At 31.7% G+C, this 15,162-nt stretch overlaps 1 protein-coding gene across 1 annotated transcript in view; it reads right to left on the bottom strand.

Moving 5' to 3' along the window:
* Window positions 1–15,162, bottom strand: part of LOC129226758 (protein capicua homolog) — a 73,534-nt gene that overhangs the window by 21,709 nt on the left and 36,663 nt on the right. Inside the window, exons 7-10 of the mRNA XM_054861388.1 lie at window positions 14,728–14,850; window positions 11,926–12,133; window positions 9,577–10,833; window positions 466–609 (exon numbers count right to left, since the gene is read on the bottom strand). Of these exons, the coding sequence (XP_054717363.1) occupies window positions 466–609; window positions 9,577–10,833; window positions 11,926–12,133; window positions 14,728–14,850 (1,732 nt within the window). The remainder of the gene's footprint in view (window positions 1–465; window positions 610–9,576; window positions 10,834–11,925; window positions 12,134–14,727; window positions 14,851–15,162) is intronic.

The following is a 15,162-nucleotide window of genomic DNA, read 5'->3' as shown; positions in this document are numbered from 1 at the left end:
ACTCACTATTGGTTTCCTTTTGAAACTAACACTAAAAAACTTTCTTAAGAAATCACTCAAAAAATATTTTGATGGAGGCCTCTCTCGCAATTTTGTTATGCGTGTTAAATTGAATAATAAGATATTTTTTTAATCTCTCAATTTTTAAAAGTCTCACTCTAATTTCAACAAAGGGTGAGATTCTCTCACCCAAATTTTTCCCTCTAATGGGAACCGTGCAGGGTTTCTGCTACAGGTGCATTTCTTGAAAAATGGAAAAATATTGTTTAAAATACAAGGATAAACCAAGTCATTTTTTCTTTTTTGCTCGAGTAAAAAACAAAATAAATAAACAATGCACGATCCAAGAGAAGATTTAAACTCAGCTTAAACCCTGGAACCCTGTACCAATATAATGTTCAGTTCCATATATTGAATGAATAATTAAAAAATAGCTCATTAGTTTTATTAAAATAAGGATCTTACCAGCATAAAACTGGGGAGACTGACTACGGGGATGAGGACTTCTAGTATTGATAGTTGAAGCTCGAGGACTAGCAGTAGGAGAAGCTGATGCCACTAGAGTCATGGATGGGGATTTAACTTGACTGACAGTTACATAAGCTGATTCTAGAGATGAAAAACATTGAACTGTTAAAGGAACAATGTAACACAATACAATACACAAAACAATAAAGAACAATAAAAGCATGTTGAAAAACATAAGATATTTCAGTAAATCAGGGTCTGCCCCCCCCCCCAAAAAAAAAGAAATGGGAGAGGAGAAAAAAGGGAAAAAAAGAAAAGAAAATGGGGGAAAAGAAGAAAAAAAGGAGGGGAATCAAAACTGCTTACTAGAAAACAGTTAACTATATTTTAAGTGCCCATTTTGGTATTTAAGTGCCTTAAATACCAAAAGAGTAAACTTTACTTAATCTTTACGTTTTCCCTTATTCGGAGCCCCCCCCCTTTTTTCTACTTTTCTCTTTCGTTCATCCTTTCTTTTTTCCTTCCTTCTTTTATGTTAAAGTCACGGGGCCCTCCCAAGGCCAGGGCTAGTTTCCGACTAGGCTGGCATGGCCTCTAGGTGGAACTGCAGTAAATCAATTAATATGCTAAGGTCTAATGATGGCAGATAAAAAGTTGAACTATAAATCATAGATAACATGAAAACAACCAACAGCCAATGTAAATGAAGCACAAATTATACAGAAAACACTGTATATAGCTATTTTAAGGCCACAATAAAGCCTCTTCATCAGTTTTTTTCTTTCTTTCATCCATACTATTAAAATATGTTCACGTCCGTCTGTCTATCTGTCCATCTAAAGATTGAACTTCTCGAGAATCACTGCGAGTTGCAGGTCAAAGCAGGTACCAATCAATTCGAAATTTCCCAAAGAAAACAAGATAAGACCAATCTTGTAACTGTACGACTTTAATTAGCAGAGATATTAAAATGTTAATTAACATTACATTATACAGGAATTTTTATTTCTTTCCTGTTGCCATTTTACATGTGAGCAAATAAAATTCTAATAATTGTTTAAAAAGGGAATTTTTTAGCTGCTGTCTAAATCTTAAAAAAGGTTTCTATTTAGAATTTTATTTTAAATTAGTTTAATTTATCTTTCATTCTGATATATAAATCCTAAAACTACTCTTTAAAGCAATTCTTTCGTTTAGAAATTTATTGTAAAAATTAGCTTTGTTTCTCTTTTTTTCTAAACAATGATTTCTATTCCTTTCTGTTGCCATTTTACATTTGTGTTAATTAATAACATTTTAACAATTGTTTCAATGGGACTGACATCATCAAAACAACCAATCGTGTAATTGGTTGCTTTATTCGGATATAACCTTATTTATCGTCTACCCTTTTTTATTTCCTACAGCCTATGTTTTTAACTCTTTACAGCATATGAAAGTTTTTTCTTCAGTTATGTTTATTTATTGTAGTCTGCTACTAAGTGTATGTGCGACTAACTATGTTTATTTTCTTGGACTTTTTCCCTTCCCATGGGTGAGTTTTCGAATTATAATAACTCTCTTTTTCCTTCCTATTTTTACTTTTGAAATACATTTTGTACAGTGAAAAGAACACCTTAAATTAAAATTGTTTGGAGTTCTTTAAATGAAACAGAGTTGAACAAAAAAGTTTGATTTTAATTATTTTAACTAAAGCTTAATTGGAATCTGATGACTCGGTATTAAATTAATGCTTATTGGTATTTATTAAGTCTTGATGTTTCAGCTTCACGTAATAAACCAAGCAATATGTGTCATTTTATGTAAAAAGCTGATTGTTATTGTACATGAATGTTTCAGATAAAGTCTATCAGATATAATTCAGTGTAACGTGAGCACAGATTATAGTTGATAGTGCATATATTTTCATCTTTTGCGCTAATTGAAAATACTCATAGCTTGTATATTTCATAACTATTATTAGCGTTAATGAGATTTTTGCTAAAAGTATGATTTACTGGTGTTTTGCAAACTCTGCATTAAGAGCATTAATTTATTCCTTACCGCATTAGAAACTGATGTCAGAGTGCTACAAAAACATCAACTGGACATCTCTTTAATTTTTTGGGGAGCGTGTGCAACGCCGGGCATGCAGCTAGTTAATAATAAAAGTTGTCTTTTTTTTTTTAAATATTACCCAATTGTTTTTTTTATCCTCAACTCCAATTTTAAAGATCAGTCAAGGGAAATGACTACCTTTTATTCTAGAAAATAGTTTTAAAACATAATAATAATAATAGCTGTGGATAAATTGTAAAATAAACTAACTGTCTCTAAATAAATCATGCTCCAAAGCTGCCATCTGATAAGCAAATACAAAAATAAAAATGTACTCAGGCATAAGAAATGGACTTCTTTGAACTTTCTGAACACTTTAGTCCAGAAATTTCTCAGGCACAAGTAATGAAATAGAAGGGAAAACTTCACACTAATAGATTGACAAGAGCACAAAGAAAGGAGTTAAAAATATTCTCATAATATAGAAGGACATTATATATCCCTCTTCCACAGAGCCGGGTGTGGGGGGGGGAGGAAATTCTATGTTATGTAAATAGATAATATAATAAGAACAAAAGTTGTATATACTTTGAATTTGGTGAAAGCGTCGAATTATGTTAAACTTGAAAATGTTGATCCATATTGAAGTGTTATTCAGTCAGTGAAGCAAAGCAATTAGATCTATCAAACTAGAAGTCAGTTAATTTGTCAGAATGCGATTTGGTTCAAAACTTCTTGTAGGAGTCAAACAAGATTGAGCTTGAATAATTCCTTAGAAGCTGATACTTGTAAGGTATCAATAGAAAGTTCCTTTTAGTTTTTGATTTGTATCATTCACAGTGGGTGCCTATCTTTTAGTTTTTGATTTGTATCATTCACAGCGGGTGCCTATCTTTTAGTTTTTGATTTGTATCATTCACAGCGGGAGCCTATCTCCCAAAAGAGTAAAAATGTCCCCTCAAAATTATGATGCACACCCGCCGAAAAAAAGACTAGGGCTCCGTAATCCTCTTAAAATTTAGGGCCATGACCTCCCCCTTCCCCTGGTGTACACTGCAGTCATTTAGGTCTTTTTTTTCTTTCTTTTTTCTTTTTCTTTTTTTGTATTATTTTGCTAACATAGAATGAAAGAGAGTCCCATCTATGCAATGCAACATCATTTTAAAAACAAGAAAAAACTGAATGAACTTCAGAAAAATTTACAATAAATAGAACAAGAATTAAGAATTATTTATATTGAGTTATTCTGAAAAGGAAAAAAAAAGGGGGGGGGGGTACTAAAGCTATCATGTTATTCTCTTCTGTAGTTTGGATAGGTTAAGTAATGCATTTGTTTTCTGGTTCATATATAACATGGGCGCCCATATGCAAATTTGTAAGGGGGGGGGGGGGGGGCTCAGATATTTTAACCATGGTTTAGCAGGATATTTTCCCCATGGGAGCAGGTTTCAGGACAGATTAGTCATTAAAATTTGACATTTTTAATAACTTATTCATTAATGGCTGGAGAGGAAATGTTTTTACATTTTTGCAAGGAAACAAGTACTAAAAGCAAGGAAGTTCTTCTTTCTAGGGGGGGGGCTTGAGCTACCCCCCCCCCCTCTTTTAGTGCTCAGGGTTCGTATTCAATTTCAGAAATAAAATGAAGGATTTTTGGTAGTTTTTTGAATGAGTGAAGTCGGGTTTTGAAGGAGTACTAATGGGCTGTCATTAAATGTTGCACTTTTTTTCAACATATTTGACCCCTTCCCCCTTTATCACAAAATGTCACACTTCACCTAACCCCTTCTCTTGTCACCTATCATAGTTTTTATAAACATATTGTTACAATAACTGTGTGATGTCACTTTTGTCAACCTCTCTCTTCCCCTTATTACAATTTCATGAGCTCGTCTCCCCCTCAAGGCATGATGACATCATTTGTGGATGACCCTTTTTACTATATCATAACTACGATTTACTAAACAGTTGTTTTTTTAACACAGTCACTTAAGGTAGTACTTTAAATACTTAAATAATAATTAGACAACCTGACTTTTGCTGCTGAGAGTGTGGTGGAGGAAAAAAAAATAATCATAAAACTGGAAAATAGAAAAGCACTATTTAAGCATGTTTTACTTCCCTTATGAAATGTTTTAGTCCTCCAATAAAATTTTCACCTTCAACTTTTATGACTTAACAATGATCAGTTTGTAAATCACATCTTTATGAAAAAAATAAATGCATAAAATTACTACATTAAAATCGCCATTGTGACAAAGTTAGTTGTTGATTAAGTATTATAAGTTACTGTCATAGAGGAAGATTATGTAGTCTTGAACTAAAAAAAATGAGTTTTGGAATAGTTAAAACCAAAAAGAAGGAGTTTGAAGGGCCCTTCAAAAAAAAAAATGAAGGAGCAATGGAGGAGCTTTGAAGGAGCGTACAAAAAGGATTTTTATTGAAATTTTATTCTTAATCTTGCTCAATATTTTCATGTCTAAGCATTACCTTTTTACCAGTACATTCATGATACATTGCCACAGCATAAGATTATTATTTTTAATTTTATTTTTAAAGAAGAGGAAACTATTGAATCTTGTAAAAGCATTATATTAACAGAAGTACTTGAAATTTTTTCAGGTTGAATGTGCTATGGTTAGGAACATTAGTGGTTAATGTATTAATTACTATTATGGCTTTTTACTTTATCTTATTAATCTTTGAAGATAATTTATAAGTTAAGAAATTTGTAATATGGTAGAACCTCGATCATCCGAATCTTCATTAACTGAAACTCTCCTTTAACCAAAATCTGTTTCTTCTTCACTTTTTTATTTTTCACTTTCTACCACCATCCAAAATTTTCTCTTAACAAGCATGCATTTTTATTTTTTTCCCCACATTCCTTTTGTATGCAAGCCGTCCTTTCCAAGTGCAGATAAATATTTTGGAATTCTCTTTTTTAGAATTCCTTATCCCAAGCTCAATTCTTGATATGAGTGTACTCTTTTCTCACTTCCAAATGTCTCAGTTCCGAACAAAAAAACACCCTATTTTGAAATTTGGAAGGTCATACTGTGGAGTCCCAGCACAATCAAATGTTATTGCCCCCTCTGATTGTAAGCAAGTGCAAAGAGAAAAATTTCATTGTAGCAGAATTTGAAAAGGAGGAGTCACTTTGTGTTCAATTTTGTTTCAGATATCAATTTGTTTTCATAGATAATTTTAATTTATTTAACAGTTAACCTAGTCATAACAACAGTTCAATAATGATACTCGATATTAAACTAGATGATTATTGATGAATTCTCAAAAATTTCGATTATCCGAAGTAGGTTTGGTCCCAATTACTTTGGATAATCAAGGTTCTACTGTACATTTTAACTTTTCTGATGATGGGCTTCAGAGAATTATTGAATTAAATAACACACTTAAATATATTACTGTATTAATAATAACTACTTACTCTCCTCCTCTTACCTTTTTGAGGTGAAAGTACACAAGGCTGCAATTGTATGAGTGTACCTTGCACATTTGACGATAAATCTGAAGAAGTCATGATTTGAAGAGGATGTGAATTTATTGATGCAGGTGAACCAGGTGAAGGAACTTGTCTCCTAAAATAACATTTCCATTACTATAATAAACATTTTGTAGAATATATATCAATAAAACATTTGGTTTTAACAATAAAAAACACACAATTGCTTCTTTCTTAGTACAGGGTACTACTTTTGACAGATACTCCTCAAATTGAACTAAATTTCCAGAAAACAGATTGATTTTTCAGTACAGATAAAGATGCACAAATACGCGGCAATCTATAATCGCACCTCCTTAATTTTACTTTTTTTAACAGTTAATTGGCGGAAAATGAGGAGGGAATTAAGGTACTTAATTTTGCAAAGCAAAAAAAAAAAAAAAAACTCTTCATCTAATCAATTTTCCCTGAATTTTTGTTATTTTTTGAAATTTTTCTGATATTTCCCCGATTATTAAATTTTCCTGACTTTTCCCTGATTTGTCACCACCCTGATAATACTCCCTGTATTTTGTACAAGGAAACTAAAAAAGAAAAAGAAATAGAAATAACAGGAAAGCTGCAAACACAGCATTTGTGTATCCAAATAAACATTTATGAAACATAAACACTATAGCTGGTGCAACTTAATTTGGCAACATCCTGAAAGCCATGATGATCCTTATCTCAGCGTTATGAAGCTGCCAGTTTAGCTTTGCCCCAACCATAGATGCATGGAAATTTGATCGTAAGAAAATAGGAGCACATGCATCTACACAAAATATGCACAAAAAGTTTTTTTTAAATAATGAGATGAATGAAATATATTTCACACCTTGTTGATGGTAAAATGAGTCTTTGATTAGATGCAGGCGTTGGGGGTGTGGCAATTGTGTATGACTGTGCAGCATTATTTAAATGCAGGCGAGAATTTTCCGCTACAGGACTAACAGCTGGTGTAATGGTTAAAACTTGAGATGTACCAACTTGAACTGAAGGAGACGGCTTGTTTACTATCACACCTTGAACACAGGAGTTCTGACTTTTTGATGCATTTAAAGAGCTGTAGAAATTATTAAAGAGGTAAATAATTAAAAATGCATAAAATATAAGAAATAAAAAAAAATTATATTTAAAGTTATATTTAACAAAAAAAAAAGATCTAATAAAGCATTTTCAATAATACACTACAACATTCATTAGGGGATATAATTTTATTTTATAATGAAATCTTTTAACTTACAGAAGTAGAATTTTCAACAAAAAATTCAATATGCAGTTATATACACAACAAACAATTTCATCACACAACTTTGGGTTGGTTGATGGTTATCACAACTTTGGGTTGACCCAAACCTAGGACTGGTTCTTTATATACAAGAATAATGAACCAAAGCCCTAACCTAATTATGACCCATACCATATTTCACACAAAAGGAAAATTTAACAAAAATCAAGACAACACTTGACTTGATACCCAAGGTTCCCCTGTGCCTATTAAAGAATTGATTTACCAGTTGGTTGTCAAACTGATCAGGCTACCTTAGCTCCTCAGAACATTGTCACAAGATCATACTACAACTTACATAAGGCTGCTAACAATCCGCATAAAATATATTTATATAACTGGAGTGTTTTACTACCACAGATAATCAAATAAGCACATTCAAGCCTTTTATATCATTTTTTTTTCTTTCATCTAGTGTTCGCACCACGTAACCATGAGAAGTGTTTTGTTTCATTTCTGTAAAAATTAAAAATTTTGATTAATTGTTAACTATTTCAAAAGGACTGTTGAGCATGCAGACTTCATTTTGGGCTTAAATGGAAGCCAATTAAATTTACTTGAACAACATTATAATTCGTTTTCTGGTGAAATAGGAGTTTTTGTTGAGATTTGGCCAGAAAAGTAACTAAAGCATAAAAAATTTTCTACAAAAATAGTCAATTTTTAATCTCACATAACTATTAGTCATAAAGCATGTCAGTTGAACTTAAATTGGAGCAAACATAATGTACTAAAAAATCGTAAATAACAGCATCAAAAACTGCATAGTTTTAGAGTCATAAGTTGATACCTAAAAAAAGTCTAAAATACAGTTTTTCGTTGCAGAGCGAGCATAGGTTTTTCAAAACTGCAAACCTAAATTCACACTACCCTAACTGATCAAAACAAAAATCATAAAAATCATTAAAATAATCATAAATATTAAAAAATCAAAACTACACTGGGCTTTGCGATATTAGCTCATCTTTACATTTTAACTGGACTACTAAACGTATTCACATTACACAAACATTAAATATTAACAAAATACTGTAACAACTTTGCAACTTACTTTGCATGACCATTAGCAATATACTTCGCATTACTACTGGTTAAGCCTGGCGGTAAACCACTAGCATGACTTGTTGGTGTTCCTAACTGAATACTACCTTGGGCAGGAACAGCCATTTGAACTACCCCTGAAAAGTATTATGGCTTACATGCTTTGAAGTGAATATTGATAAACTTTAAAAATAAATTTTAAAAATTATCAATTACTTGTTAAGAAATCCCATTATGAGTAAAAGCACTTCTTATTTTAGAAGTTTAAGCATTATGCAAAATTTCTACTTTTTGAACTATAATTGCATGAAAACAAAAACTAAACATTATATTAAGGTATATATTGTCATTTTCTTTTTTCTTTTTTAGCACTTATGAAATGAGCTTCACTTCTGGAAAATTATATATATAAACATAAAAGAGAAAGAGACAAATGCCCACAACAAAATCACATAAATAGTGTCTTGGAAGGGATAGGGCAACATTCATTTCCAAAATTTAAATACTGTAAAAGCACTTATTTTTGTAAAAACAAAAATATTGGCTAGTTCACAAATTTTGTAAGAACAGAAAGTTGAAACATTTTTCGAGGCTTAAATTTTCTCAATTACAACAAGTTCACAAAAAAAAATCAAAAATAAGTGCTTTTACAGATTTAAAAACAAGCTAGTAAACGGATTGAAAAAAAAACATTACCTTAAATACTTTTGCTTTTCTTAATCACGCACTAATTCATTTATCTATTATTTTATTTCATTAAACATTTTTTTTTCTTTTCTAAATGATTTTGGTTTTAATTTTGTAGGCATAATTTCAAACAGGATTCCAAAAATGCATTTAAAAAGAATTGATGAGAATGTATTTCAGACATCAATTTTAAGTAACTACCTGAGAAATTCAACTGAAAACATACAAATATATCTTTGTTATATTATTCAATCATGAAATAAAAAACAGCTGTAGTAGGCACAAACCTAATCTGGCAGCCTTTTGAAGACTGCTCAGGTCCTAATCACAACAGCTAGGTTAGGTTTTCCCTAACTACAGAACATTTTAATCAAAATGATGTAAATTAATTAATTACTTGTTTTTAAGATAATTAAACACAACCAAGAAATATCCCATAATGGTGATTGAAACCTTGAAAATTTAAACTAACTTTTCCAATAAAAAGTCTAGTGTTTGGAGATTGTATTTTAAATTCAGTTAATTTTACATTAAATGTTTAAAGCTGACTTACCTTTGACATTTGGAGATTGCAATGTGAATGAAGGCAATATGTATTGCACCTGTCCCCTTGAGGTTGAGATTATTTGTGGGGATAAATGAAACTGTCCAGGGGATGTTGGACTAGATAACAGACCTTGTGAAGGTAATTGAGCACTTGTTTTAAGCACAAGATTAGCTAAAACAGTTGTTGGAGGTGTTTGACTGACAGATGGTATTCCATTTTGCTTAGAAGCTGGTATAACTAAATTCTTCAATGTTGCAGTGATATATTCAGGCGATGTAAGAGCTGGAGAAACACGTGGAGATGGGGCGGAATTCTTGGAAACGGGTGGACTTATTATTGCCATGCTGTAATGAGTTGCTCCTAAAGCACCATTAGATACAAGAAGTGTTTGTGATGTCTGAAGTAAAGAGGCAGATATTGGAGATATTTGCAGCTTAGATTTGTCACTTGTGACTGGAACTTGTAAGGATTGCAACTGCTTGCTCATTGCTGGAGTCAGAGGTGAAATACTTTTCGCGTAGTTGTTGGAATTGGAATGAATGGTTGATGGTATCGAGACAGAAGAATGAGTTACATTGAAGGAAGGAATAGAAAGAGGAGGGGGAAGAGCACTTCCTCTAGACAGCTTCTGTACAGTTTTTTGGACTTTAGGTTTCTGAGATTCAACAGGTTTGCTTGAAGACAAAAGCTGATTAAATAAATTGTTCTTCTCTGCCATTGTAGTTTGAGACTGAAAATCATTACAGTTTTCCACATGGGATGGCGTTTTAGGAGTCAGGACAGGCATATCAGGTGACGATGAAATTCTGTCACAAACACCTTGTTCAGAAGTCACAATGATGGAAGGTTTTTGAGTGTCGACAGGAAAGGATGAAAAGGCATCAGAGCTGTGCACTTTGGGGGAATGAACATCCTTAAAAACTGCCCCTGTGGGTTGGAAGCCGGAACCGGTGGGTAAAGGTCTTAAAAAAGGTCCATTTCCATGAGAATTGGATGTAGAGTTATTGCTGGTGTTACTTGGTCCAATTGAGAAAGGAACTTGAGAAGTAGAACAAGGATGAGCTTTTATTGGTTTAGGTCGGTGGGTTACCTCTGTTGAAGGAGATATTTTCATCACAGGAGAAAACCGTTGTTGAGGAAATGCTTTGTTTTCAATAAGAGATTCATCATCCGATTGACTTTCAGTATCACTTTCGGTAACCTTTTCTTTACATTTCAAATCAATTAAGGAGTCTTCTGCACAAGCAGCAATTTTTTCATTGGCTTAAAAAAAATTAAGACTAATGAATATCAAGAATAGTTTAAAATCCTCCATTTTTGAAACAATGGTAACAAAAAAAAAGTAATTTAATCTGAACACTTAGTACTAACAGTTCCTGAAAATATTGATCATTAATATTTATAAATTGTCCAAGATGCCAAACATATGCATAAAATAGCACAACTGCCATCCTAAGGTAAAAAAACATGAAGTTGAATCTCACTTTTAAAATCAAGTTAAATTGGGGCGATGGAGCATTACTGTGAGCATTTTTCAAAAAACATTTTTCAAATAAATGACAAAATAAAAATGCATTAGAATTTTAAAAAATGTCTTTAATTCTTATGAATTTTCACAAATAATAGTAATAATAATAATAATAATATGTACTTAAATTCTGAAAAGAATTTATTGATTCTTAAATTAGTGTGCATGCAAAAGTTTCAAAGAATTACACATTTGACCTTTTTTTATGTTATGAAGGTAATGTAAACTGCAGAAAAATTTTGAAACCATTTAAATTTTAGTTAGCAGCTATAGTAGCCATTGTTGTGAATGTATGATGGCAGTAGTTATAAACTTGAAAATTTGAAGATTGGCAGTAGATTAAAGTAAGAAAGCTGTATCCCCCCCCCCCTTCCCTCTAGAGAAAGAATCAATCTTCCTTTTTTTTATGCATCTTATTTGAGAGAATTTACAGGAACCATAATGATGATTACCTAGAAAGCAAACTGTAAAAGAAAAATCATGATTTTTTCTTAAACAATAACAACAAAAAAAAAAGATTAAATTTTAACCTAGTCTTTATTTATTTATTCATTTATTAAATTTTTAAGAGACTTAAGGAATTTCATTAATTAACTCACATTAATAAGTATGTAATTCAATCAATGTTTTTAAAATAAAGGAAAGCATATTGCAAGTATTATGGCACCAAAGAACTTGTGTAATATAATGTAAAACAAATTCTAATCTAAATTAAAAAGTGCCTACCTGTATAAAATAAATACAGTAAAAATTGGACACATAAACAAATCCAGTAGTCTAGCGTGAAATAAAACGCTAAGTTTTAAAGTAAATAAGTAACTGCTTACTTCCATTAGTGTCTTCTTCACAAATGACCATTCTTTCATCATCACTATCTGAGTCCTGTCCTTTTTTAGCATCATGGCTTTCTGAGAAACCAGAGTCTTTCTTTTCTACAGAATCTTTTAATATATCACCTTTATCAACGGACCCAGTTAACAAACTTGTGTGCCAAGGGTCAGGTAATTGTGAAAGCGATCTTGATCTAGGTCTTTTCTGAAAGCAAAAAAAAAAAAAAAAAACATTGAATTATTTTAAATTTATGTATAGAACTATGCATGATATAGCAACGGTAAAGGTACATCAAAAGAGCTTTTAATGATTTAATGATACCTGGTGCCAGGCTTCTTGCTAGGATATTGACCTCAAAAAAGTGAATTAGTGACCATACAAAAAAGAATGGTGACTTTTAGAGATCGTGCAAAGGAAAACCTGTGACCCTCTTTTTAAGTCAGGACACATAATATGGTAGATTTTAATGTATAATTAGAGCTGGCATATCTGCCAACATCTGCTGGAAAAAATCCAGTAGATAATTGAGACACACAGCAATATCATATTTTTTATCATTATTTAGTAGAAAATGTAACCTTTTTACTATCCATCAAAGTACGATTACAGTAGAAGACCGTTATAACGCACACCTTGGGACCAGAGCTTTTGCGTTATACAGGTTTTTGCGTTATATAGATCATTTCACAAATTTTGAAACTAATATTCAGAATATATCTATATATTAGCACTTCAGAATGAGTTTTATCTGCAATGAGTATTAAAGCACCAATATTAAAATTAGTTATTCACAAATAAATATGTTTCACAACACAAAATCCTGCACTTCTGCTAGCTTCATGGTTTGCATAACAGCTGCATTTTCAAGAGCCATCTGGTATTTTCTGTTTACTATGAGTACTAATTTTCAATTCAACAGCTTTGAAATAAGATGGAAAGGTGAAAAACTTTCAAAATTTAATTCGCCTAACAATTTTTATTTTTGCAAAGCAAAACAGGGATTTTTTAAACTTCAAAACCTATTGTTTACTTCTGAAAAGTAGTGCGGTTTATAGAGAAATGCGTTATACAGGTCGGCGTTATAACGGTCTTCTACAGTATATGCAACTAAATTCACATTGCATACACAATTGAGTAGTAAACTGCTCAAAATGAAGGAACCTCCCAGAAAAACAAGTAGAGTTGGCAGGTATGCACTGAGGAACACTGATTTTATTATCTTAGATCTGTGACAAAATTCTATCCAAGTCACCAATTAGATGTCTATTTTGTTACATAACAGTTGAAAACTTTAGTGAAGTTGAATCCAAGTACAAGAACCAGGCTGAATGCCTTCAAAACAGCTCAAGCAGAAAACCTGGTTTAGTATGAGTAAAATGTTACAAGAGTTAATAAGATGGCTAAGCTTTGTTTGTGAAAAAAACTTTCTTTGGCAATACCCTTATTTTCTACTTCAAATATCTGCTTGAATATGTTTTTTTTTCCCCATGCAATTAAGAAGAAAACATTTTTGAAACAGCTGCATGACTCCAACTCTTCATAATCATTTTATACCTCTCTAAGAAGACACACCCCATAGATTGGAAACTATTATGTTAATACATAGGAAAACTTTGATAACACAAAGAAAATTTCTTACAGCATGAAGAAATATTTGCTGAATATATTTGCTAAATAATTATATCCAATATAGTTTAAAATTCGAATTATATCTCCTCTATAAGATCTCCCACTTTCATTAAATATTCATTAAATAAAGCAATTAATGTGGGCTTTATTTCTTCAGTAATACATTGAAAAGATGTAAGCATAGTCGTTTTAAAAATAAATGCTCGAGTTCAAAGCTTGTTTTAGTGATACGAGCACATCCCCTTCCCCTTTCAAAATGCTTATATTGAAAGCTTTTCCCTGCATTAGTGCCATACTAACGACATGTGCACTGCCAGGAGGAAACTCAGTATTCTTGTGTGTTGTAACTATGTGGGAATGACTCCTTTTTAAAATCGGAAATCAAACTTTTCCCCCTAAAAATCCACTGTTAGAACAATTTCAGGACTTTCAAAGACAAATCATTAAAACTTCAGCAATTTTATTAAAGTTAGTGACTTTTAGTACCGTCTTGAAAACTTGGGTACTTTTAGTGACCAAGCAGAAAAAAAAGATGACTTTAAGAGAAAAAAAATGCTCTAGTTAATTCTATCTCTTGAAGAAGTAGAAGAGCTTATCTGTGAAAAGGAAAAGCTGGAGCTGAATGGTGCAGAAGGTCCTAGCCCACCCTGGACTGTCACACCACAAATGACAAATTCTATCTCTTGACAAGTTTATGTAAACTTAGAGGAAAATCTCTTCCCCCTCCCCCATGGGGTATTCTGCTCAGATAGTTAGCATGGTTGCACAAAGAAAATTCTGATATGAAAATTAATTGCACAAACTTACTTTAAGTGACATGAAAGTTGATAAAAGTACTTAACTAATAAATTTAATAATTTTCAACAATTACAGCAGCAATTTTAAGAAGCTCAAAAAAATACTTTTACTTACTTCAAAACATGAACGCTTTAACTCTTTTATAGGGATTTCATCCAATTTTTTAGCAGTTGAAACATTGAAAGATATTAACAAGTCATCAGAGACAGATATCTTTTCAGCTAGAATGAAAATTTTAAAAAATTTGGACCTTTTGGAATAATTTCATAGTGTATATGTAAGGAATCTTTTTTTTTTTTTTTTTGTATAAGTTAAACTACCACAATTTTAATTCTATGATTTGAATACTTACCCGATGGAAGGGACTGCACCGAGGATTCATCAAGTCCAGTCAATTTTTGATTGTCTTTAGGTGCTGAACTTGTACTAGATTTTTTCCTGTCTCTGCTACACCATTTCCAGTTAGGATATGCCTTAAAATGTGCTTCTTTGACCTAATAAAGGAAAAAAAGAATTGTTTATGAAGAATCTAAAACATCACTAAATTCATCATTTAAAGTAATATCTATTTCAATGCATTTCAAAAAAACTGAACTTTTAACTATTATCTTATGTTAATCTTCTATCAGTTGCCTGCGCTTTTTTTTTGGAGGGGGGGGGGAGTAAAGCCAAACTTCAGTCATGAACTGATTGATGAGTCTTGAATGTTACAAAATGTTCTAAAATTATGAATTTCTTTGGGCAAAATTAGTCTAAAAATATTCCACTCCCCCTCCAAAAAAAAAAAAAAAAATTAACCCCCTATT

The sequence above is a fragment of the Uloborus diversus genome, chromosome 7 (assembly GCF_026930045.1).
Source record: "Uloborus diversus isolate 005 chromosome 7, Udiv.v.3.1, whole genome shotgun sequence".
NCBI lineage: Eukaryota > Metazoa > Arthropoda > Arachnida > Araneae > Uloboridae > Uloborus > Uloborus diversus.
Note: the sequence above shows the minus strand (reverse complement) of the source record. Positions and strands in the feature narration are given on the sequence as shown.